This window comes from Maylandia zebra, linkage group LG8 (genome assembly GCF_041146795.1).
Source record: "Maylandia zebra isolate NMK-2024a linkage group LG8, Mzebra_GT3a, whole genome shotgun sequence".
Lineage (NCBI taxonomy): Eukaryota > Metazoa > Chordata > Actinopteri > Cichliformes > Cichlidae > Maylandia > Maylandia zebra.
The window spans coordinates 21,972,242-21,998,866 of record NC_135174.1 but is presented as its reverse complement, the minus strand read 5'-3'; the positions used below and the strand labels follow the sequence as shown (position 1 = coordinate 21,998,866).

Here is a 26,625-nt window from a genome sequence, read left to right as displayed (position 1 = left end):
AGAAAAGGTGACTGCTCACTCTGTGACAACTGCCTCATGCTCCAAGCCAGGTTGCGCTGACTTCCACCAAGTTGATAAGGCGGACATGAGGTCACAGGTTAGTGTCTTGGTGCACGACACAAAGAGTGTCCTCACCTCAACATCACACGTGGAAAATCTCCTCCATCTGTCTGTGCTGTATCCACAGGTCCTGGTTTCCTTATGCCTGCCAGTGCGGGGTCAGGGAATTTGAATGACTTGTGCCTTGACTCACTCTGGCTTCCAGGAAGTCTCTAGCATCAATACACATCATCATCATCACTTGCCAGCCCCATGTGTGAGTGTGTGTGTGTGTGTGAGTGTGTGTGCGCTATCTCAACCAGTGCAGCACAGTGTGTCTCTCTGTAAAATCACATGGTTCGGCTTTTCCCCCGCGTGCCTGCTGCTTGGCCTATTTCCATGGTAACTAGCCGAAGATGTGGGGACACACAAACGCATGAGCACACACACACACACACACACATGCACACATGCATAAACAGCACTTGTGCGAAGGCTTGCCAGAGCGATCTCGGCTGTGTGGGGCTGTAGGGTGCAGTCAGAGAGAGGATGTGTGATCACACACTCTACACAGGCTCAGCGGGACACACACACACACACACACACACACACACACACACACACATGCACACTGTATGCTGAGAAAGAAGCTCAGAATGCTGTGCTGTAGAGAAAAAAATGGCACACCAAATCCCTTTTTAAATCCTCAGGCAATTTGGATTTGTTTGTTAACGGATAAACGTATATAAGAGATAGATAGATAGATAGATAGATAGATAGATAGATAGATAGATAGATAGATAGATAGATAGATAGATAGATAGATAGATAGATAGATAGATAGATAGATAGATAGATAGATAGATAGATAGATAGATAGAGTTTGCAGTAGAACTCTGTGACTGTGACAAGTGGATGAACTGACAATGTTGCTGCCTAACAGTTGCATAATGTTTCCTTCTGTATTCGCTCTGATGCATTTCACTTGCCATCCTTGTCACGATGTCCCCTCCCCAAGCTCTATCCCACCCCCCATCACCCCACCCCACTGTTACCCATCCCATGTGGCCATCGCCATAGCAACTGCCCACGCTGCTCACCTGCTCGCCGCAGCATCCCTGCGCCCTCTGGCCTCTTGCCAAGGGGGTGCTGTGGCAGTAACGCAACCCAGCAATCAGGCGAGGGAGCATTGCCAAAAGTGGGGAAGCTATAGGGGAAGGAAGGAAGGAAGGGAGGGAGGGTGGAGGGGGCACTGCGGATATGCTAGCTACTGCCCTGTGGTGTTATGCAACTTCATGTACACACACACCCACGCACACATATTGTAGAGTAACAAACACACAGATTGCCTTTTTTTTATCATCTCACACACGCATGTTTAGAAGCCGTGCATATTGATGCTTGAACCAGCATAAGCTCCAGATAATGTCCCTAAGTACTGATTATGAAATGACATAACAGATTTCTTCCTGTGTCCTACCACTGATGCACTGCTACCCTCCCTCATATTATTGTGTTCGTATGATGTTTACATGATGGCAAAGCAACAGCCTTTACCGCCTTTTTAAAATTTGCTGGTTTAAATGTATTTCATTATTTTATTTTGCCTTTTTTATGTGTTGATGCCATAAAAGAGGCCAAGACAGATTTCAGAAGTATACAGTGATCCGCCATTACATTGATACCACTGACATGTGAAGGGAATGACATTAATCATCTTGTTACCACGCAGAGTTCTGCTAGGAAACCTAGTCCTGGCAATCATGTGTATGATACTTTAACACAAACCACCCACTTAATCATAATTATAGACCAAGTTCACCCTCCAACATCATATGGCCTTGCAAAAATTGGTTGTAAATGTCTTGCAGAGTTCCCAACCTGCAACCCATGTGACCCAAAGGATCTACTTAACATGTGCAAGACAATAGGTGTGTTCAACCTGATATCGCGGCAAAACGTGGGACTATTCCCATGCCATGAGACTGGGTTGGTATGTTGTGACTATTGGGCCACATCTAGTCTCAAAGTCTGAGCCAAAGTGCCAAAGTATCCTGATTAGGACCAAATGTTGCTGCTATCTAGGTTAAAGTTGCAGTTTTGCTTTGAGTGATCGAATGTGGTGATTACTTGTTCATGTTGTTTCCATGTTAGCGTGTTGTAATAAGTATAAAGGCAATAGAGGGAATAGTTATCAGTGATATTCTTGTATCTGCCAAACAAACTCTCAGGAGGGGTAGACCAGTCTCACTTTCATTTATCTGGTTAACACCCTGGAACAGAGTTTATTGTTTAAGTCTTTACAAGTCCTCGTCATTTTTTTTCAGCTGCATTGGTACTAAAGGAACATCACTCTGTCTATGGAGTCAACAGGATTTAGTACCACAGTTGTACCTGTTGGTAAACCTGCTAAAGGTTCTTGTTGCTCGTTGTTGTGTGTGCAGAGTCCTAACAGGTTGGTCTTTGTGTCTTGCAGGCAAAGTAAAAGAGGAGAAGAAAGCATCGACGGAGTCCCCACATGGGAGCAGCAGCGCTGTCTAATCCATGTGACAGAATCTGCCAAAGGACGCTTTGGAAACGTTCTCATGTCTTTAAACACAAACTGCTAAATCCGAGGAGCTAAAAACAGAAAAACAAAAAGCCAACCGCTGGCTCATGCAAGTGGACAGATTTTAAAGTAAAAACACGGCTGGAGAGGGGCAGGGTTGTATGGGTGCCAAATCCCCGTCTAAGACACACCGCGTCTCTTCAATCTACGGCCGCCACCTCCCTCCTCTTCCTCCGTCCATTTTGTCCTCCTCTGCTTTTCTCTCATTCTCCCTCGTTCTCTCTCATGGGAGTGACATAGAGGCCGTTGTTTGGTCTGCTGCCCCGCCCCTTCTCCGCCTTGTCGTGGAAACGGGGGCGTCCAGGTAGTGATGTCGTGGAAGAGGAACTACTTTGCGTCGGGCGGTGGAGCGGTAGGTGGGGTGCAGGGGCTGGTGACCCCGAGAACCATGACCTCTATCGCACCCAGCAAAGGCTTGAGCAACGAGCCGGGACAGAACAGCTGCTTCCTCAACAGCGCCCTGCAGGTCAGTCAGATAAACACATGCACAAGCATTTTCTGGGCAGAAAGTTTTAGGCGTTAAAATGTTTTTCATGGAGATTCTTACGACTAAAGCAGTATTCAATGGCACCTGATCTTAATCCACCTGCATGAGTAATTGTCACACTAGTTCAAGTGCTCTAAATTCGTAGGTTTTCTTAGAAGTTAAAAAAAATCTGACTTTATTTGATTATCTGTCACTTTAACTTGTCTGCTGTTCCATTTACCTTCCTCTAAAATATGTAGACTCTGTAAGAAAAGCTGCATTTTTATCTATAGTGATAAAGAATAATAAATTACACAGCTCCAAATACTTTCTGGCTGCTTAACAACTCACTCTTCTATGTAAGAAAAGCACAAAATACAGGTGATTATTTCTCCAAATCTGTGTTTCTCTGAAAGCCTTTACAGTGAAAATGTTTCAGTTTAAGTTTGTGTACTATTGGCAAAAAATAGCAACTACTTTCTTATATAAAAACTCATTTTTCAACATCTGTGTCTATATTTTCACATTTAGGACATAATGCACAATGCTAACACACACTTTCATGAAGCCTGCAGTAAATTACTCTTAAAGCGCGACGGGGATGAGATTAGTGCCATATTAACGAGGGTTTGCGTGTTTCGGTTGGTTTTGGCATGGCTGACCGTCTGGCTTCAGTGTGGACATCCAGTCTGAGTATGTGGATGCTTATGCTGTGCTGCTGCATCTCCTCACACACACACACACACACACACACACACACACACACACACACACACACACACACACACACACACACACATAAAGATTGCTTCCCTCCTCCCAAGACTTCCAGCTGGCACAAACATACCTGCCCTCACATGAACACACACACACACACACACACACACACACACACACACACACACAGTAAATACCTCTTGAGTACTGGCTTGAAAGAGAGCGACGGAGAGAGAGAGAGAGTAAGAAAAGAGAGAAGTTAGCTGAAGAGGGAGGGGGTGGCGGGGCAGAAGCTTAGGGAGAGTCGGAGAGAGCAGAGGGATAGATGTGAAGAGGAAAAGTTGCTGAAGGAGGAGTAGAGAAGAAAGGGATGAGGAGTATGCAGTATGAAAAAACCAAGGAGAAGACCGAAGGGGATGCCGCTCAGAGGTATAAAGGAATTAAAGAGTCCAATAAGGTAAGAAGAAAGAACAGAATGTTTGTGAAGAGCAAAGAAGGGAGTGGGGGGAGAGGGAGAGAGATGAAAAGACAAAGTGAAGGACATATAGTTTGGTTTTTTTTGCGAAATAAAGAAAATGCCTCAACAGAGGCATGCAGTGCAGCTTCAGCACCAAAGGAAGTGGGCCACTTCAAGGACACACACACATGTGCACACACATGCACACACAGAATGGGGAGAGGATGTTTTTAGCAGGACACAGATGAGTGAGGATAAACTGAGGCAGTGTTAAAGAACTGAGCTGCAGTTGGCAGTACTTTACTGTGTGTGTCTGTGTGTGTGTGGGGGGGGTGCTCATGTGGGCGTTTTTGCTTGTATTAACTGTCTGTTGGCAGGTGAGATTAACAATTAGACATCAGATTTCAGCTTTACAACTTGCTTCATCAGCAGTTATCCTGCAACCAAACATTATTGTTGCAGAAATTATTTTAGTTTTTTTTAATGTAAAAATGTACAAATGCCACGTCTCTAATAGGGAAACATTTTATTTTTACAGAGCCCTACATTTTCTGCCTGAAATCCAAAAATATTCTTTTTTTTTACACTGAAACAAACCATTATCACATATTATTTATTCATTTATGTTCATTTATTTCATGAATATTTATAAATCACGTTTTTAAGATCTTGTTAACATTAAAAAAAAACACTGTCAACCAGTCCATTCAGCAGCTAGCTGTAAAAAAAAGCTTTGCTCTTTGTTCTGTATAGTGTCTTACTGCTATTGTGCATCGATACTAAGTGAGATACTCTCTCTCCTGCTCCTCAAGGCCCCTTGGGCAAAGAAGTTAACCTCCTGCTGCTGCTGCTGCAGTGGAGCTGCTGTGTGACAGCAGCTGCATCAGTGTTTTTTTTTTCTGTATCAATTTATGTAGTATAATGAGCGAGGTGCTCCGAGGTAAAGCGCATGTTCAGCAACTTTTCATTGTGTAAACACAGGTAAAAAAATATCATAGCTAAAGGATGTATGGATAATGCTGGCTTTGATAAAAAAGAAACATGGGTTCACTCATCAGGCATCAGCGTGCACATGTGCGTGTGCTTGTGTGTGTGTGATGCAGTGGTAGGGAAGAGCAAAATTAAGATTGTAGATGTGCAGCGTTTTCTACATGACTCTTATCAAAAACAAAACATGTCTGTATGGATTGCAAAGTTAAATTTTTTATCATACGCTTGCATTGGTTTTCCTGCAGTTATACAGCTGAAGTGAAAGTAAAGTAAGATTTTTCACACTGCACATTGCTGCAGGACCTGTACTGATGTCAGAGTTCAGCACTACCTGCTTGAATCAGAATCTGACCCTGAACAAGTAGAGACTGCTGTAGCACGCCACACTACTTAATAGTAAAGAAAAATATTTAGTGTGTGCAAACAGACGCAGTATGCTAAATATGCCATGGTGCAGGTCAGCATGCTTTACTGGTCACTCTGATCCTGTCGAGGTGGACGCTCAAGCTTCAGTGAAGAGGTGTTTCCGCTGCCTTTAGTCTGTCTGTCAGCAAGATTATTCTGAAAATTCCCAGCCTAATTCCTTGAAATTAGGTGGAAGTGATCCTTCTAATTTTTCACGTATTCACCATCAGGGAACGCTAAGAATAAAGCCAGCCGAGTTGAGGTTGTGGCTTAGCAGAAAAAATTCACACAGTTCTTGCTGACTCCTAAGATTTTTGCAGTTTCTGATTGCACTCAACTCTAACATTTTGACATTCTCTAGCTTCTGTTCAGTGGGCATACAGTCAAAGCTAACGCTAATGTTCAGCATTTGGACATTTTATTGCAAAGAAACTTCCATAAAAAATCAAAGTAATGCACTGATTCTTTAGTTCCTTGGTTGCTGTGAGTGCACGAAGACTCTTATGTTCACTCTGACTGCCAACAGCAGAACATTTGTAGCTGAGACGTTTTATAGTTACAGACTCTGGCAAGCAAATAAAGAGGCCGGAGTGCAAGGTAGCTGCTTATTCTTTGTTTGAGGCTGTGCCAAACTAGCCGCTACGTGAGCGTTATGGAAATGTGTTACATAGTGACACTGATAAGTCATAGAAGAAAAGCCTGGACTGCAAACAAGGGATTGGAGGTAGTTTAGCAGCAGTGTTTTCTTTGGGAGACAATGTCTCCTCTTTGTGTTGACTTGTAACTTTGAAGGAATTTGCTTTTTTTAAATATTCAAATAACAGGAGAAATTTAGCATGGTTGTTATTATTATGCCAGTAGCCCTATAAGGCAATATACAAAAAACACTCAAAAAGAAAACATTACTCAATTTCAAGGTCTAGCGGTGGGGACAAGTTTGAGGTTTGCACTTGTTTGAATATGATCCTAGGAACCAGACAACAAAACAGGCTTTTGAAGCATTTCCGATATTTGTGATTTGATGCAAAAGGCAAACTCATCACTGATGCAGGGGGAATTAAAACGAAGGGCGTTTATTGAAAGTCATCATTTAATGAAAGAATTCAGAGCAGGTTTGAGTGTTGGAGCAGAGCTCAGTTGATGATTAAACTTGAGAAATAAAATCAGCATTGGGAAGGTAGAGCAAAAAATTGTAGTGTGGCTACAATTGTATGTAGCTTAAGAACTATTCAAAAGGGCCGCGAGAGTTGAGGCTCAGGTGTGAAATGTGTGGTTTTCAGGGTTTTTAATCGGTTTTCAGCGTTATTTTGTTATCGTTTTTATCGTTAACTCGGTTTTCCTGGGTCTTTTCACGTGTGTTATGAATAAATCTTCTTTTTTTTCGGTACCGGTACTAGTTTTATTTTGTTGTATTTATCCGCGACACCTTAAAGGCCGGTCCGTGAAAATATTGTCGGGCATAAACCGGTCCGTGGCGCAAAAAAGGTTGGGGACTGCTGTTCTAAATGACAGATACACGAGTCAAAAGTACAGGATATTATGAACTCGCTTTTGCGATGACAACAGTATCATGTGTTAAACAAAAAGCACAGGAAATGAGATGGCATTACCAGATGTGGTAATAGAAGACTGGAACAGGAGGAGCTGGGGACATGGAGGGCAGAATTCAGCCAACAGAGTCCTAAGAGCACTTTGAGGCAGGTGGTGCTCCGGTTATCCGATTATGAAGGCCTCCTTATTGTCTTTATTGAAGACTACCGGGGGATGTTTGAATGTGATTGGTATTTAAGAGAGTCAGCTGATGCTGATCAGCTGACGTGCAGGAAATGCCTCAGTGTGACAGTGTTTCCAATTATTAATGACAGCAGCTGTGTGTATGTACATTTTGGAAGCCTTTAAAGTTACAGGAATTTATAATAAGACTGCTTATCAAGGCTTCTAAGTCACAACCCAACGCCATTTATATGTGATGGTAACCTATTTATTTAGCTCTTTATAAGCAAATCAATTGACATTTGTAGGCTTCATTAAAAAGTGGTCACAGAGCTCCACCCACCTGCTGTTTGAACCTTTTGTTTGTAAGGGTCAGCCAATTAGACGCAAGTTAAAGCAAGTGTTCAGACTGATGATTAATAGCACCAAGGCTCAGTGAATTAGAGCTATTTTGAACAGTGAATCATGCAAAACTACTCAAGGTGAGTCCAAGAATGAAAATAAGGCGTTGGGTATTACCATAGTCAGTTCATTTTATGTTGTTCAGGCCATAATGACTCAAAGAAAGTACCAAAAAATGTAATCTATTTGGAGTTTCAACTCACTTTGACTTCTTAAAAAAGGTGAATCTGCATGTTTTTTAAGTAATACGGGAGTTTTGCCAGAGACAGACCACAACCCCCAAAAATTGCAAATCCCATAAAGATGCACACAACAAGATGAGGCAATGAGCCATGAGCTCACACACTGATTTTAACATGAGCATTTAAGCTGTATTATTCCTGTGAATCATGAATAAGTAGAATGATAAAGATTACATGAGTGTGTGGTACTGTATTTGCCAAAATAACACAGATATAGTGGAATGACACATTAAAGGAGAAAAATCCTGATCCCGTGACCTCTCCTGTCAGGGGTCCTGATGGCCCTGCGTACCCCTGCGGGCCATTCTGCTGGCATGTTTTGGGCCAAATCAATACGACATTGCTGATAGTGATCGCCTTTGTCTCTGATATATGGCAAGGCTCCCCAATCCATAGGGCACAAGGGTTCACTCTGTGATGTTAGACAGCGGTCTTCACCACCATCATCAAAGCAGCAAAATCTTATAGATGAATAAAGTTTCCTTCCTGCAGTAGACATTCCTTTGATTTGCCACCTGTCTGTATCTACATTTAGCCGCAGCCAATATTGTTGCAGTCTTTCATGTAATCTGTGTAATCTTGCGTTTCTTGACTTTAGCCGAGGCAGCACAAGTAGCCTTACTAAAACTGCACCAGGTCTGAGCAGAAGTGCTGTCTCAGGGAACCATAAATCTCACAAATATGCAGTGAACACATGAGCGTACTTTGTGCAAACTTTTTCCAAGGCATCATAAATCTGGCACTCGTGCATCAGGTATCATCCTGTCACTTATCACACCAAGTAAAGCATTAGCTGATGAGGTCATCGTTTTTGTCATGCATAGAACTGGTGTTTTTTTTCCCCCCCCTAAGATGTTCCTGCAGTCTCACCATTGTTTGCGAGAGAAAGACAAAGAAATGAAAAAGGGGGAAAAAACGAAGAGGAAGGAAAAACAAATGATACAAATGATAGCAGGGGCGAGAAAGACAGGGGGAGGAACAAAGCGAGGGATGTGCTTAGAGGAGGAGAAAAATGAGATGGATAGATACATGCTGATGAAGAGAGATGGGCATGGAGAGATTGTGCCCTCCTTGTGGCTGCTGCAGTGCTGTGCAGGGAGCCGATTCATCACGACCAAATAAACTACAGAAAGAGGAGGAGAAACAGTGAGGAGGGGAAGATAGAAGGGATACACTGGCGTCAGCATGCAGTCTGTTATCAGCTGTCTTTTCTTTCTTCCACTTATCACTCTCTTTATAAGACACACATTCCAGTGTAATGCTCAGGTTTCTTTTGCAATCATACTGTAAGTGCGTGCAGTCTTGTGCATTTGTTCTGCAGATCTCTGTAGAGGCCTAAGGGACACTGCTATGTTAATATTATCTTTTAACATCATGCTGAATTAATGCACTCAAAGCTCTTTCTTCCAGTTATGCATTGAAGAGAGGGAGAACGGCAACAGCTGGTTTACCTTCCCTTTCTGCAAGTTTTTTTTGTTTTCTCTTTAGTTTCTTTGAGTTTTTTTGCTGGTAGTTTTCCATCGCCATGTCTGCTGACTGTCTTTTATTGCTGAAAATATACAAAGCAGAAAGCACACTCAGTGGAAGCTGATGGAAAAAAACAATTAGCTGAAAATGGCTGAAAGCCATCACGCGCTGCAGACTTGGGTGTTGATTCTCTGCAATCATTTCACATTACTGAAAGTCATTTGATTCAGTTATTTTCAAAGCTACAGTGTGAGTAACCTCTATAAACAGATTTTGCAAATCTGTACGCAGAACTGTTCAGAAAGGACAAGGGAAGAGGTTTACTACCAGAGGTTTCTTGAGGATGGCAGGCTTTGGTTGGATGCAGGTAAACAGATCAGGTTGATGGCAAAAGAGGAAGTCCACTTGCTGAGTGCAATCTGATGTCTGCTTAGCTTTTCAATATGTCATCAGTCTCATTTTCTCTTAAATCAAAGTTAAAATATCACACTAAGCCATGAATTACTGCACTTAACTATAGTTCACGTGGGGTTGAAGCATCCTTTCTCACATATATAAATGATGTATGTACTGCAGGTTTCCACGTTAATACCTGAAAAACATGTTGAAAGAAGTAAAAGAGGATTCCCTGCTGCATCTTTAACTGTCTGTTTGAGCCCATGCATCAAAAGCATTAGTGAGCAGCCTCATCTCTTCAAACACAGAACAAAGCGCTCGTTTTGCCACACTGCTGGGTGCAGATTAAACTCACGGATCTCATTTGTTTTAGATTTTAGTCAAACTTTTTAACTCCAGAAAAACAGAGCACCTGGCCTGCTCTTTTCTTTTCAGCGGTGCTGTCAGTCGCTATTTTTGGCTGCTGTGTACCTGCAAAACCAACATACCAGAAAACATGCTGTGTTACTATGCCAACCTGCAGCCACGAGCTGTCACGCCACCAAACTTAGCCTTACTGCATATTCAAAAATGGTAATTCCACTGATTATGGCGACTGACGCAATTGCAGTTTCTAAGCAGCGAAACCATCAGAAATAAAGAGAACAAATCTTGTGAAAACAGGTCGCTCCAAATCGAGATTTAATTCATATTAATCACGCAATAATTTGGCTGTCCTGGTTTTTAATTTAGTATTTGTTCAAGTTTGGCCTTGTTTTGGTTTAACTGATATTCTTTCTTGTGTTTTTATAGAGTTCATGTTTTCCCAGTGTGTTCTTTCTTTTCTTGTTCCCACTTCCTGTTTTACTCTGGTAATGACTGTGTGTGTTTTTAGCTGCTTTACTTCCTGTTTGCCCTCCTTTGTGATTGCATACCCCACCCTCATTACTTTCACCTGTGTCAGTTGTTTTCAACTTTCTTTATCTTTAATCGACTGCATGTGTGTATAAACTTGTGTTTTCCTCACTGTCTGTTCATCTTTTTCCTCTTTTGTTCCATTTTTAATCCCCTGTTTTTATTTTCTAGTCTTTTGCACTTCCTGTATCTCCTTTTTTCATAACAGCCATTAAGGGCTTGCTTTTTGTTATTCAACCTGCCTCTGTGTCCTGCGTTTGCGTCCTTTCTCCCAGAAGTCCTGACAGAAGGTTTTAAATCAGTACAGACAAAGTGCGCACACAAGCAGGCATTTTGCTTTTAGGTGCAGGTAGTATATGATGGCACAAAAGAGAAAAAGTCTCTATTGGATCTTTTTCAAGGACATAGATCAAAGTGTTGCTTTTCCAAGCATGCTTTAAGAACTAAATAATGAAAGTTCAGCTTTTAAGAATTTTTCCAACATACTGAAGCTTTTAAATCAGTAACCAAAAGAAGGGTGTATTCAAACTTTTACTTATTGCTCAATTAACATCTGATTTATGGGTTTTACTTGCGTAACATGGATCTTTGGGCTGTGTGGGTAGTGGAGCAGAATGATTTAATTTTAGATGACATGAATCAAATGCAGTTTCCTGCTATTTCTGATCACTCAATAATCAAAAGTGCATTTTATTTTTTAGTAAATGAAGAGCAAATTAACTAAATGTTTTGCTTTGGCTCTTTGGGAGACTCCAAAATTGCCTTTTTTCAAGAACAACCCTTTGATTAAAAGTCATGTGAAGCACATGAGTTGCAAACAAATAAGAAAACAGATGTGTTAAAAATCTAGCTCTCGGTGATGCAGAGCAGGATCAAACCCGCAGAAATAAATAAAAACAAGAAATTTAAACATGCTGAAGCTCAAAGAAGGAACAAGAGGGAACTGAAATCTAAGGAATAAACAATAAAATTAAGACAAAAAGGGACAAAGGACTTGGTTCCAGTTTGAACACTGGATAAATAATAAATTCATTAACTGTCTTTCAGGTTCTTTGGCATCTTGACATCTTCCGCAGAAGCTTTCGACAGCTGACCACTCATAAGTGCATGGAGGACTCGTGCATCTTCTGTGCTTTGAAGGTAAAACATCCCCTCCTTTTGTCCTCTAATGGCTTGTAGTGGTTTTACTGTAAACCTAAAGCAGTGCCCATTACTCTGCTGTATTTCATTGTGGCAGTTTTCCTGGTTGACAGTTTCTGTTGGTCCATTATGGTCCACAATTCACTTATACTTCAGTTTAATGGTTTAACATGCAAACAGTTTATTATTCCATTACATTTATCTGCCAACCAGTGTAGGGCGACAAAACTATGTTATTGTGTTTTCTTTTCATTGGGTCCTTCCTTTTATTTGTTATCACGAAAAGACTAATTACAGTAAATGACAGATAAACAGAGGGAGATATGATGCAAATGAAATAAGACAAACTAATAAACAGCAAACAGAAGATTATTAGAAACAATTAGAGCTGCACACACAGGAATGTTTATTTTTACATGTCCTTATATTCATTTATTCATGCTATATAACAACCAAAACCATTTTGGGTTTTTTTAAGCTAATTAAAGACTAAATTCTTTTATGGATTTACGCAGTGGTCGGGGAAACCTATCTCTTTCAACTCAGCAGGGGGGATTCTTGCAACTGGTTATGTAACACTCTAATACTTTGGATTATTTGCTTTAAAAGAGGGAAAAAAGCACACCAGATGAACAAAAGTTTTAAACACAACCATTTTCAAAGGAGGTTTGGTCTTGGACATTAGCCTCATTGTTACTAAAGGTTGTACCTCAAGGCATGCCATTACAACCAGCATGGTGCTGTCGCCCAGACTTGATGTTCACATTTCTACCAAGAAGCTGAATCCACTGCTGAAGAGAATTCAGCAACGGTTTGCAGATGCAGTTGCAGATTCTTTTAGCCATGATTTTCTTGCCATGAAAATAAGTCCAATTTCTTTGCTACCCTGTTCTCAAAAAGGCTCCAGGACTTGTGCAAAAGAGGTATCTGAAGCAGCAGGAGTAAGAAGCAGCTCAGGTGTTCGTGTATAAAATGAGTATCACAGATTTGTATTTTCATGTCAGATCACTTTAACCCCTTAATGCCTAGTATATAATATTTGATACATACAGTTTTTGAGACAAAATAAATTGCACAGTACATTTTAAGCAATTTAAAAAAAGGCAGATGTAGGAAATACGATACAAATTAAAAGTCATATATGGAATTATACATATAATTTGTTTTTTAAACAAATTAGTCGGATACTTTAATAAACTATCCATTATAATAAAACATTTGATTTTTTTGGCAATTTCATGGTTTAATGGTTCACGCTTTAAAGGGTTCAACACTTACTCTAGTCTATCTCAAGCCAAAGACATGCAATGTATAAGCAGTGCTGCTACATTATATATATTTTTTTCTTGCCTGTATTTGTATGATTTCTTTCCACTTAGTGACCTTTATTCTTTTTTTCTTCTTCAAAAACTATTAAAAACAGCTTGTGAAGATGAGGTTTTAACTTGACAACAAACCTACTAATCTACACAATTTACCTGTTTTGTTATTGGCTGCATTTAAAATAGGCTTTTGCTCATATGCAGTATTTTGTCTTTCTGCACATAGTGTAAAAATACAACATGTGGTTCTGTGAAGAGCAGATTTTATTAAGTGTTTAGAAGCAGCACATTTATAGACTTGTGTACTGGTTAAATTAATTTATCATATTTATATGTATGAATATTTATTATATTTCATCATTTCAGCAGTGGCAAAGTAACCAAACAGAAACAGGAGATCGGTGAAATCGTGAGACCCTCGTAGTAAACGAGTCTTATGCAGCACTGTTTCCGCCATTTGTTGCATCAGTGATGACAAATATGTGTCTGAGTGAAGAGAAGTGCTGTGTGTAATGTGGTGTGGTGTGATTCAGTGTGTGTGTGTGTGTGTAGCGGTGTCGATGTGTGTGTTCCACACGCTGCTCTGTCTCCAGTGCTTCTCTGTAATTAATTGGCTGACTGAAAGCGCTGAGCTAGCAGAGCCCACGCTGGGATACTACACACACACGAAGGTCCTACTTGTATGCCGAACACGCTATGCTGCTACACACGTACGTCTTAAGATGCTCACAAATCTTTCTAACACACACACCTACACACACACCTACACACACCCTCAAGCTTTTTGGGGTGCGGTGCAACAGCTGTAGAAATCAAAGGTATTGTCACCATGCTAAGCGTTTACATTTTCCTGTCAGTTTCCATTAACCGTCCCACCAAAGAACAGATGTAACATTGTTCTTACACTGTGGCTGTAGTCCCTACAGCAGTGGAGATAAAAGTCTCTGAGCAACTAGCCAAAACACACGCCAGATGAACTTTAATGGTTGCTTAAATTTTCACGCATCACATTTAAAGAGCCAAAGACATAAATGCAGATTGTGGATCCTTTTATTTTGGAGGGGGATCTCTGCAGCAGATGAAGGCGCCTGCCTTCGTAGTAAACATAAGTTCAGAGGCTGCCTGTGGCTATCCCCTTAGAAATCACTGCAACATTTTATCTCTCTCAACAACAACACAAACACATGCGCACACTTGGATGCAGATATACCCGAACGCAACACACACACACACACAAACACACACACATGCTGCAATGAGCAAGAAGACAGAGGAAGAAAAAAGAAGGTGAAGAGGAGAAAAACGAGCAAAAGGGAAGCAGAAAGATGAATGAATGTGGGAGTTTGCGTCGATTGCTCCTGCCCTCACACTCGGACTGAGTTCACACACACACACAAACATACATACACGCGCACACACCTTCCTTTCTTACTCACTCTGCCTCATCCCTCCCCCTTCTCCTCCCCCTCCCTCCTTCTCTCCTCCCTCCCTCTCTCTGTAGGGTATATTCCCCCTCCATTCTCCTTGGTGCATTGCTGCAGTCAGCACACACACTCACACCCTATTGCTCTCACTTTTCCGTTTTCCTCTTCTCTCTTTCTCTATTTCCCTTTCTTATTCTCGCTCGCTCTCTCCCTCACTGCGTTACCTTTCCCACTGCCAACCCTCGGCTCGCACACACACAGACCGAAGCCTATTGTTGCCTATTATTTTATAACATGCCCGGCCCACCTGATCACAGCCATCTTGCTAGATCGTGCGTCCACAATTTCAAAAATAACACCTGAAATGAAGAAATCATTAACTTAATAGCACCAGACTAAATCACACTTCACAGCTTCATTAAATGCTTATTTGGCTTAATTAGATCCTAATTTAGGCTAAACCTAAGATTAGTGCTGCAATCAGGCTTGAAAATCCAGTTTAAACTCACATTAATTTTGTTGTGAACTTAATGTTTGAAGTCGGTTGCTCCGTGATTAGGCGCAGGAAGATTAGGTTTGGTGGAAGTGAACTCTCAGCTGTCTGTCAAACAGACTTATTTGCTTTGGCAAATACATTTTGAAGGAACCCGGAGGGTTATTGCAGGGTTCAATGAATCTGACTTTTAATTTGATACGACATTAATAATAATAATTGAAAGCCAGTTTGAGAAATCAAGTCTGTATTATTTATATTTATTTCATTTAGGATTTTTACCACTTCCCCACATTTCATAAAAATAACCTCTAAAGATATAATTAATTTAGGTAAATGGCTTGATGCAAATTAATATATTAATTACTAAAAAAAAAAGTTGCCTGATAAGTTAACTTGTGTTTTCAGAAGCAACTTTTCCCTTTTCTACTGTTTGCTGTTCTTGCTGACTGAAGCTTCAGAAAATTATTGAGCAGCCTCCAGCAAACGCAATTTAATCAAATGAGTGTACGTTTTCCGTCACAGTCTGTACTGAAATGCAACATTTTTCTGTCTTCGATAGATTTACACTTGATGGATAAAATTTCCCTCTGTTCTTTCTGCTGAATCGCCCTTTTGTAATTCAGTCAGGACCACTATAGTCAAAAGACAATTTGTGGTTATAGTTTGGTTTTTGTAGAACAGCACTCAGCACAGAATAGAGCAGACATCAAAGGGTGGCATGAAAGGCAGATTTGAGGTTGAGGTGGGTTGCAAAGTAGCTTGAAGAGAGCAGCAACTGTGGGAAGGCTAGTGCAGCTTAAGAATAGCCCTACAGTATTGTGCAAAAGGCTCAAGCCACCCCTAATTTTTTTCTTTATATAGGAAATAGGTCCAACATGTGCAAACATGGCAATACAGCATATAAGGCAAAAACAATTTTTACAGTTCTAATGAGCTTAAAGGTGAATATTGGGTTTGAGTGCCTTTATTCTGCAACTCAGCGTTAGCTCTCTCAGGCAAACTTTCTTTGAGTAGTCTTCAGGAAGTGTTTTCCAGGCTCCTTTGAAGGACATTCAAAGCTCTTCTTTGGACGTTCTTTGGATGTTGGCTGCCTTTTGTTCTGTTCTCTATAACGCTTCCATAATGTTGAGGTCTGTGCTCTGACTGATAGTGTTTCATTGCGTGTTTTTCTACCCAGGTATGCTTTCAAACACATTTTCACTCGGTGTGTTTGAGATGACTGTCGTGCTGGAAAATGTTGCCTATCAATCAGAGGCTGGGTCCAAATCTGATGGTATTTTTCTGGATTCCATGCATTTTTACAAGATCCCCAAAACCACTGGTTAAAATGGAGACAGAGTCTCCACAGAAGCATGTAGACACTCACTATTGTACTTCTTTCCTTATCTACTCTGTACATATTGAAGCAAAAATTTCAAAATTGGATTCATCACTCTGTAAGACTTGTTGCCACAGATTTTCAGTCCATTCCTTGAGTAATTTAGCATAACTCGCTCTTTTATACCCGTTTCCCTAGTTGATGAATGGCTTGAGGATCAGCTGAAGGGCATCTCTCCAGGTTTTTCTGGAGTTTTTTCTTAAGGACTGCAGCAGACAGTTTTTTATGTCTGCCACTTCTTTATTTGTCCCCTAATTGTCCAGTTTCCTCAGTTTAAAAAAAAAAAAGACACAGTCAAGACTTTTGCCCAGTGCTATATGTGATATTTGCCAAGTTGAAGTGCAGAATGGCATTGCAACATAATGTGCAATACTCCATGCAATACAGTGTTACCATATAATTAATATTACCACAAGTACTCTATTGCTTCCCCTCAAGGATCAATCAGAAAATCTTACCACTTTTTAAAATATAGTTTTAATGCCTGTTTTAATATTAAAAAATTATCTTTTATTATGTTTTGCCTGTAAAATGTCAGAAAAGTCACAATTTTATGAAGGTGTCTTTACAAGTTCAACAGAATCTTCATCTACAGTATGAGTATCAAACACTTAAAGAACTGTTAGGCTGAAATGGATGCAAGAGTTTTGAAACACAACAGCTTCTGTTTTCTGTTTTGCATGTAGGTAAAAGTAAAGTTCAATCTGAAACTAACCTGAGGAGGTTCGCTGGCGTCCATGTGGATTTTAAGAAGCTAAGGAATTAACTGATTAACTTTTTTAGCTTGCCTAGCTCTAATCCAGAGCTTCCCAAAGCTCTAATCTATTTAAAGTTATACCCACTCAGAATACTTTAAGTGTCAAATGTGTTTTAGCCCTGCAACAGACTGGCGACCTGTTCAAGCTGGAGCCTGCCTGTCAGCTTGGTTAGGCTCCAGCACACCCTGGACCCTGAACTAGATAAGCATTTGTTGAATGCGAATAAAAAACCTTTACCATAGTGCAATTTATCACATGTAGCAATTCCAGTATTTATCTGCACTGATTCAGTAACATGAGGATAGATGGAAAAACATTCACAAAATAGGAATACTTGCTGGTGTTTAAGATAAATTAACTGTGTTCATGATCTTATATTTCTGTATACCAAACAAAAATGGAACCAACGTGGACATAATCATGACACGTGGATGCTGATGAACTGTGACTATGTTAGAATATTTTTATTTAAATTTTTTGTTTCTAAGTCCTCCAGACACAGAGCACCCGCTGCGTTTCAGCGCAGCCATCTAATCAGTGACTGAAATACCACTGGGACGGAAACCAGCAGAGCACCAACCACTGCTCCGACACGTCAGAGCGACTTATGTTTATTTCTGTTTTGGGCTGTTTTAGCGTTGGTCAAAAATAGTTGCTCGGTTTTGCTTTTTTTTTTTTCTTTCCCCCTACTGAGAATTTTTACCATCAAAAAATTAGGTCATTTTTATCCGTTGGCAGTCTGGAGGAAGTCCATCCATGCTTTTATCTCTCCCTCTTTGGACACTGCAGCTCTCCTTCGTCCAGCTTCAGTCAAAAGTTGCTCTCGGTGCCTCTGCTTGAACTCAATACTGGGTGAAGTGCTTGTGTTAAGACCTACATCACTACGCTTAAGTTTCAGACTGCGTTTTCTTGTGCCACTACTTTTTCTGCAGCTACTGCCACTATTTACAACTGTCTCAGGCCCCTCCCTGCCTAGTTGTGCTGGAGGTTTCTTCCTGTTAAAAGGGACTTTTTCCTTCCCGCTTTCGCCAAAGTGCTTGCTCACAGAGGGTCATATGACTGTTAAGTTTTTCTCTGTTTTTTTTTGTGTTAATGTAGGGTCTTTACCTTACAACATAAAGCAACTTGAAGCAGCCGTTGTGATTTGGTGCCATATAAATTAAATTGAATGGAAATTGAATTGACAGTTGTTCATCTAATCCCTTAATTTAATCTAATTCAACCTTGACCCATGACCCAAGTAAGTGCAGCGCTATTATTTCTACACAAATATCTACAAAATTACTCAAATATATATATATTTTCTATCACATATTATATTACCAAATTATTAAAACAAATATTCTGTATGTGGAATTATTTCTGGATATATAGAGCTTTCAATTTTATTGGAGCGAACCTGTCAACCACTAAAATTTGGCTGAAATTTCACAATCCCATGTAGGATTTAAGGTATTTAAGTCAAACAGGCAATTTTACAAAAATGAGCTGACCAAATAAGGTAACAAGGTTTGTGCCATTAATCTAATTTTATTTTCAGATACGAGTTAGGCTTCCGAAAATTCCGAAATAACAAGACGATCAGTGTTACTGCTTTGTGCCGTTATTCTCTCGCCTTACTCTGTGTTATAAACACGGCTAATGACTTCCTAAAAGCCAAAATACAGCCCCCGCCAGGCTCCACATCTTCAGTTGCCGATTCTTTGGTTTTCAGATGAATTTTGTTGAATTTAATGCACAAATTTGATGCCAAAAACATCAATTATTAATTGTATTAAATAATCCTGTTAAAATTAATCTGATCAAAAAATACAGAATTATGATATTGTGGCAGGAATTATTTACCTGGAATATTTATAAAGAAATTAGAAACACTTTATCAGTTTTTCCCAGCAGTTAATTTTCCAAACGTATTTAAAAAGTTAGCTGCACAGTTAGAAGAAGAATAGTATAATGCCTAAATCAGGGGATCAGGACTCCAGTGGCTCACCATCTAAAGTCTGAGACGTTGCATGATGATAAAGAGAGACACAATTTTAACACTTAACACTTGCTACACCTGCACGAGCATAAACATTGCCGTCTTCTTCCTCTTCAAAATGACAGATCCTCCCTTCCACTCTGATCGCTGCCCTCAAAACACACTTCGGTGGCCTAGCTTTTCCTCCGAGCCTCCTGCAACAGTTTGATTTGGTTTTACGGCTCCAAAGCACTCTCAGAGCTGTTTTTGTCAGAGAAAAGTGAACTACAAATGCCATTTATTATTGATACTGTCTGATATCGAGGCCAGCTGTGCCGTTTGTTTTAGTCCACTCGGACTTTGTTGTGCAGCACTTTTGTCCCTGACAAGATCACAACTAGCTTTGTTTGTGTGTTTCTTTGTTTTATGGGTCATTTGACAGAACATGGTTCCTCTTTACAGGGCAGCTGTGTTTAGAGGTTTTTGATCTGCTCTGTAAAAAAGTAAAGTAATGGATCTTTGAGGAAAAGAAAAGAAATTAACAGATTCGTGGATGTCTTTCTGTTTGCAGAGTATCTTTGCTCAGTTCCAGTTCAGCAGTGAGCGCGTCTTGCCTTCAGATGCACTGCGGAGCGCTCTGGCCAAGACTTTCCAGGACGAACAGCGCTTTCAGCTGGGCATCATGGACGATGCTGCTGAGTGCTTTGTGAGTCTGCGACAACATTTATCCGCACACACACACCTGCACACATAAATAAGAGGTGAGGGGATGCCTAAAGGCTGATCTGAGCGAGTGTTTGAGGAACTCCCACATCTTTACTGCAGTCGGAAGCCTTCAGGGGAGAGGAGATATCGAGCACAGCAGCCTCAAAGAAATATGCCTTTTGACAAGCGTGGAGTGTTCACTTTTTGTTTAGACTCTCTGTGTTTGTGACTCCACCGCCGGTGCCTGTTGGGTTGTTACACTGTTATGCTGTGAGGGATTCCTTGTCATCTCATCTGATGTATCTTCAAGCTTACGAAAAACATTGAACTTAATGGGAAAACACACCATCTCCCCTGAGTGCCTTTTCAGGAGCTCTGCAACCAAACTTAAACAGCTATCTTATTCTGTCGGCCAACAATCTGACCAAAAGATAAAATCATTACTCCTTTCTGATAGCTGAAGAAAACATAATCATTTAAAACATCCCCTGGCAGCGTTCAGTCGCTAGGGAAAAACATGCATTACCCACAGTAACTACAGTTGGTCTACTGTGGCAGTGTAACTTGAAGATGTGCAACACCATCTGGAAACTGAGAATGTTCATCTTCAGTTTGAATGTGCTGCAGCCAACACGATTCAAGAGGCACAAATTTAATTTAATGTTCTCCCTTTCTGTTTTTTTCTGGTTTCACAGTTGGTAAGTAGTTCGCAGGTGTTTGCAGTCTTCAAACTGTGTGCTAGCAAACAAAACAATTACAAGGAGGTCTTGGTTCAGAATAGTACACCTAGGGACGGCCAGCAACCTCCAGCAATCACTCCCGATCGGGTTCATGAAACGGTACAGTACATGATTGATCTTTCCAAAATATTTGAGTTCTACGTGCAGCGGATGCTAAAATATTCTGGTGACACTCCACAGGTTCTGTTACTTCACTTCCTCGGCGCGTTCCTCTTTTCAAACCCTCTTGTTGCTTTCTTTTCGCCACTTTTGTGCCTCTCTCTTTCTTCGTGTGCGTTTTATGTGTGTGCCTGAGAGGCGGTGTCTGATCGATTGGTAGTAAATGTGTTCAGTCAGGGAATCCGTCGGCTTCTTATGAAATATAGATGCAGCTCCCACGGTCAGATTAACAAGAGCACCAACAGAGAGGAGCGATCAAACACGCGCTCGCGCACGCACCCACACTATAACCGACCATATTTCCGTACATACCACACACACATTAACTGATGTCTTTCCCACGTGTTTCTCAGGAGAACCTCCTGATGCGAATCCACTTCCATATCAGCGCAGAGAGTAGAGAGGACATCTGCACAGCAAAACACTGTATTCCACACCAGAAGTTTGCCATGACTCTGTTCGAACAGGTAAGGGGATGTTTGTCCCTTCTGCGCCCTCAAAGAGCTGCTACATCTTTCACTTTTTGAATGCATTAATTAAACCGTCCAAACAACATGAGCGCGACGTCTTGGTATGAACCTCAGAATGCTTTTCGTTTCCAGTGTGTGTGTAACAGCTGTGGAGCCACATCAGACCCCCTGCCCTTCATTCAGATGGTTCATTATATCTCCACTACATCCCTGTGGTAAGACAAGACGCACACCTACACACCTAAACACACACAGACACACCTACACACACTGCAGTAAATCTGGCAGCAAGCTGTGGCGGGGTGGCAGTAAAGGAAGGTACAGCGTGTTCCCTACTTCCCTGAACGGGTCCCTTACTGAACCGTGAGTGGCAATCACACATTACGTCCACACACGTGTATCTTCGTGCAAGGGCAGGTGAGGATGTGCAAAACGATTCCCCCATGTACAGGTAGATGATGTTGTGTTGACAAATACACATGCAGGATGTGTGCGTACTCAAAAAAACCCAGCACATGTGCCGAGTCAATGAAATAAGGTGCAGGGAAAGTAATCAATCAGGTGTTTGATTTAGCGGACCCAGGGGCCGACATAAATCTATAAGTGGAAGTGAGGGCCCCGGAAAGGCCAAACAAGACAGAAATAAGAGGACAGATCCTCCTATATCCCGTTTGGAAATGAAACACAGCCGAGGAAATAGAGGAATGAATGGCGGGGAGGGGGCAAAAGTACAAATAAACACTCTATGTCAAAGTAGTTGTGGGGCACAGAGGTACCACAGGTCTCTGTTTGTGCCTGTGAGCGCTGCCAAGCTATTTTTACCCTTAATGAAGCCTGTTGTTTACAGTCTAGATAACCAAATATGCAAAAGTCAGCATGAGTAAGATAGTCAGAGGGCACCAAAAAGAGAAAACAAATGTGTGGTTCAAGCACACGGTGCAAGAGTGTACCCAGCCGGTGTGTTGTTGTCGTTGTATTTTCTGCTTTCTTAGACTCCTCATCTGACTGTGTATCTGAAGAGGAGAGGTTGAGCAAGGGGTTGAAATCGAGTGAGAGAGTGTACAGAGAAGAGGTTGAGTTCATTTCAGGCTAATGGAAGAGGTGAGAGGAGGCGAGGAGAACGGCTAGGAGGAGGACAGGTTTTTAAAATTGTTATTCTTAAAGGAAAGAAATATGTCACTAGAAAAAGCAAAAAGCAAACAAATAAAAACAAAAGCACAATGCCGAATAAATGCACGCATTATCCCATACTGGGTACCAAGCCTGAGACAGATTTGTAAATTTTGTTTTGTATTCACAGAGAATTATAACATATATTTGAGCTTGTCCTTCAGAGGACAATTGTACTTAAAAGGGATAAACAGAGCTTAGTATTAGTAAGTGTCATTGTTTTATGCTTTAGTGAAGGAGATTGTCAGAGAAAAATGCATTTATGGTGGACAAGTAAAGCTTTCTGAGTGGATAATTGTAGAAGAACTTCTTCAACAGTAATGCTGATATATGGTTAATGCTCAATTACTACAGTGGGGTCAAAGATCAGCATCAGTCAGACAGGGTTTAGAAATGTTCTCAGACTTAAAAGGTTTTTTCACAGCTGACATGCATGTCTATATAATCTACATCTTTTTCTTATTTATTATTTTTTCATTTAAAGAATATAACGTTTGTGAAGTGAGAGAAATACTGGAGTAAATTTCATTTGGCCTCGTAGTATAGTGTGTTGCACATTTGCCTAATGAGTGCTTGTCTTGCTAAGTTACCCACTGTAGAGGGATTTTTCATTACCAGCATCAATATCTAAATGCAGAGGAACAAACAAACAAACTTATCAAGTTTTCCTTCTTTTGGGTCTAACTCTGGGATGCATTCACTCACCGGGTGTCTGATTTTATTTTATTTTGTGTGTGTGTGTGTGTGTGTGTGTGTGTGTGTGTGTGTGTGTGTATCCAATGCTGCAGTAACCAGGCAGTGAGGATGCTGGAGTGCAGAGAGAAACCCACGCCGGACATGTTTGGAGAACTGCTCCGCAACGCCAGCAACATGGGAGACCTACGCAACTGCCCCGTGAGAGCGTGCACACACAGGACACTTTTGCATGACGCACGTGCACTCCTTTCAACGTGCACAGAAAACGTGCATTTCATTTTGTGCCCTTCCACGCTCAACTTCTTCCCTTTTATCAAGAGAAGAATGTAATCAGGAAACTAAAGCAGGGTGAAAATCACATTCTGAAAATATAATTTGCACTTGTTTCATCATTTCTTTGTTATTTTTCCTCCTTCTCGCTACGGCGGGTCTCTGTTGCATAATCAGCGGCTCATTTGCATTTTCTTCCCGTTTTTCATCTCTCTTTCTATTACGGGAAGCATTTTCCAAGTTGTCCTCGTCGACCTCCCATACAGTAAATGATGGCAATCATCAGTTTCTTCTTGTGGGAGAAAACTGTGTTTGGTTGTTCAGAGGAAGATCGGTTTGAAATTATACATGAAGACGGAGTGTTTTTGGAGTAAGTGCCGTGCACGAAATGCGAACTGTAAAAGCAATAACGGGAAGAGAAAAAATGGCGTACGTAAACAGAGGAATTTTCAATGATTCCTTTGTTCTGCAGGCTTGTGTGTTGCGATGCCACATGGGGAAGTGCTGCTGCTGAATAGATCCAGTTTGACCACACACACCCACCTCTGTCTGCCAAAGTATCTGTACAAAGAGCCTCCTCTCTGGGCACGGGCGAGCAGCTGCCCCTCTCGTCACACAGCACAATCACCACTTCCACTGCTGCAGCCACACTAACACACACCCAGTGTTTCTTTAACCACGGTAAACGTTGGCATTGTGTGCGCAGTCCCACGGGAGACACACAACCTGTCTGTGTTTATCTTTCATCACTTGCAGCGCTGATCTTTTGTTAATACCACCTTGGGCGTTGCTCAAACAAAGTGATGGTATTTGGATGGAAGCGAGGCTGCTGGATGATACTGTAAGTGTGAGATTGAAGATAGGACAGTGCAGGGACTGGATAATGTGATTGATGGCGAAGTTTTGCACAGGCGATTTGAAATTTGGCGAGTTGTGAACTAATATCAGTGCAATAAAGTGAATATGTAGATGAGATGATCAGTGTTTTAGCTCTTCAGATGTTCATCAAAATGTAAACATTATACTGGATCACTGTGACATGTGACAACAAAATAAAAATGTTCATGTTTTCTATGTAGTCTTTTAATGTGACACGTTATTTACTCATAGGATTTACTCAGTGCTCCCGTTCATGTTTTTTGAGTAGGGAATGGTGTGTATATATCTATATGAAACATTTAGATCTTATAAGACTTACAGAGTGTATACTGTGATTTATTTCAGAGCACATATAACATAAATGCACTATTTAAGCTGCAGAAATTCTTATCTTCCCCTCCGATGTACTAGTGCTGTTGCTTGGCATCCCTGCCTGCTATTTTCAACCCTTCCACCACCTCAGCATCCACCCACGGGAGGGCTGTTTACTTATTATGCCCCAATTTTATCCATCCATTTTCTTCCACTTATCCAGTTCAGGGTCACAGGGGGGCTGGAGCCTATCCCAGTTGTTACAGGGCGTGAGACACGGTCCATCCAGGACAGGTCGCCAATTTGTCACATTCACACCGGCAGCCAAATTGCAGTCACCACTTAGCGTAATCCCGTGCATGTCTTTGAACTGTGGGAGAATGCTGGAGTATCTATGTGGTGTGGTGTTGCGCGCTAAACACCCCACCTCCATGCCACCCGCTCCCCAATTTTTATGTAACATATTTACATGACACCCATCCTGGATGCCAGCCTGGACGCCAAATTCAAACTATATTTTTGTGCTGTAATAAATCTGTGATGCTTCACTAAAAGATATTACATTTAAACTTTTACTAGTAACCAAGTTTCTTCAGAACCAGCCAGAATTAGACTGCAGTTTTTTTTATATTGCAGCTGATTTAAACAACTCTACACACCGTGGGCAGTGCATTGCTATGTTACCCCATCAAAGTAATCCATTACTATAGTTACTGTGATTGTTCATTTGGTAGAAAAAATAAGACATGTCACTATCCAATGTAATGAAAGAAAAAAATTAGAATTATTATTTAACATACTTGGCTGCTGCTGGCTGTGCAGGATTCAAATGTATGTATATAAGTGATCATAGATTTATGGCTTCAGATATCCATTATCTATAATGATACATTTATTATATGCAGTCAGTGACCATGGTGGTGACAAATGACTTGTGAAATGGGCCTGTGTGTTGGATTTTTGTAGTTTTGGCTGTGATCCGTATTGATATAATAAAGCGGTTTACATAATCTAGCTAAACTGTTGGCTTGTTTACAGCCTCTCTCATCAGCTGTGGTGGTTTAGGCGTTTATCAATCCTCCATGAACGATCTCTTCAGTGACTCCATTATTAAAGATGAGAAAGCATTTTCATTCCGCTGCTCTTTGATTTGTCAGGAAGCAACAACAACAAGCTTTGTGTCATTTTAATCTGAAGAATGCCACAATCAGCATACTGCGATCCTACAGTATCATTTGACCAGCAGCCCTGTTATATAACTCTCCGTGTCTTGGAAAGGTCTGCATGGCCACAGTGATTTAAAAAAAGAAAAAGAATGGTGGGGGAAAAAAATCTTTGCATATAAAATTCAACGATGAGGCTGCACCGATCAATGCTGTATTATGAAGCAGAGCGAATCTGTTTGCACAACCGTTTGATGAATGATGTTGTCAGCGGCTGTTCCCCTCAGCGCTGAGAGCTAACTGAAGCTGTGTCCCGTCCATGTGTCCTAAGCATACAGATAGCCTCGTGTCTCAGTGCTGTGCTGGTTGGCTGCTGCTCCCTGGCTTGTGCTTGTGTCCCTTTCTGAGAATTGAGAAGCAGACCCTGGCAAAATACCTTCCTGCCATTTCTGGTGCCAGTGCAAGACAGCCCGCCGCCCACAAAGGGAGAGTTCTGTGTGCGATTGTGCTTATGTGTGCGAGTGCTGTGTTTGGCAAAGTGTCTGGTTGCCAGGGTGTTCTCAGGCTGTTTCCGAGCCTGCTCTGCCAGCACTGCGTGCATGCTTGCGTGTGTACATGTGTGTACGTTTGTGTGTGTGTCTGTGTGCACCAGCTCTGTGGTGGGTCATGACTCAAAGGAAGGATTCAGAACACACGGTTCTGAACTCAACAGAAGGCCCAAGGGACAAATACAACTCAGCACAGCACTTCTTCCTCTGTCGTTCTCTCTTACAGTCCTTTCATGATC

General features: G+C 41.2%; 1 protein-coding gene across 5 annotated transcripts in view; it reads left to right on the top strand.

The window, feature by feature from the left end:
* Window positions 1–26,625, top strand: part of usp54b (ubiquitin specific peptidase 54b) — a 57,155-nt gene that overhangs the window by 8,299 nt on the left and 22,231 nt on the right. For 4 of the 5 annotated variants that reach the window (XR_191331.2, XM_004556592.3, XM_012920653.3 and 1 more), the window contains exons 2-7: window positions 2,516–3,113; window positions 11,844–11,936; window positions 19,846–19,980; window positions 21,232–21,345; window positions 21,481–21,563; window positions 23,307–23,412. Coding sequence is in view for 4 of the 5 variants with exons in the window: in XM_004556592.3 (XP_004556649.2) it covers window positions 2,958–3,113; window positions 11,844–11,936; window positions 19,846–19,980; window positions 21,232–21,345; window positions 21,481–21,563; window positions 23,307–23,412 (687 nt within the window). In the remaining variant the exon portion in view is untranslated. Of the gene's footprint in view, window positions 1–2,515; window positions 3,114–4,157; window positions 4,288–11,843; window positions 11,937–19,845; window positions 19,981–21,231; window positions 21,346–21,480; window positions 21,564–23,306; window positions 23,413–26,625 lie in introns of those variants that run through there. The other variant, XM_076887619.1, reaches the window with a different exon arrangement.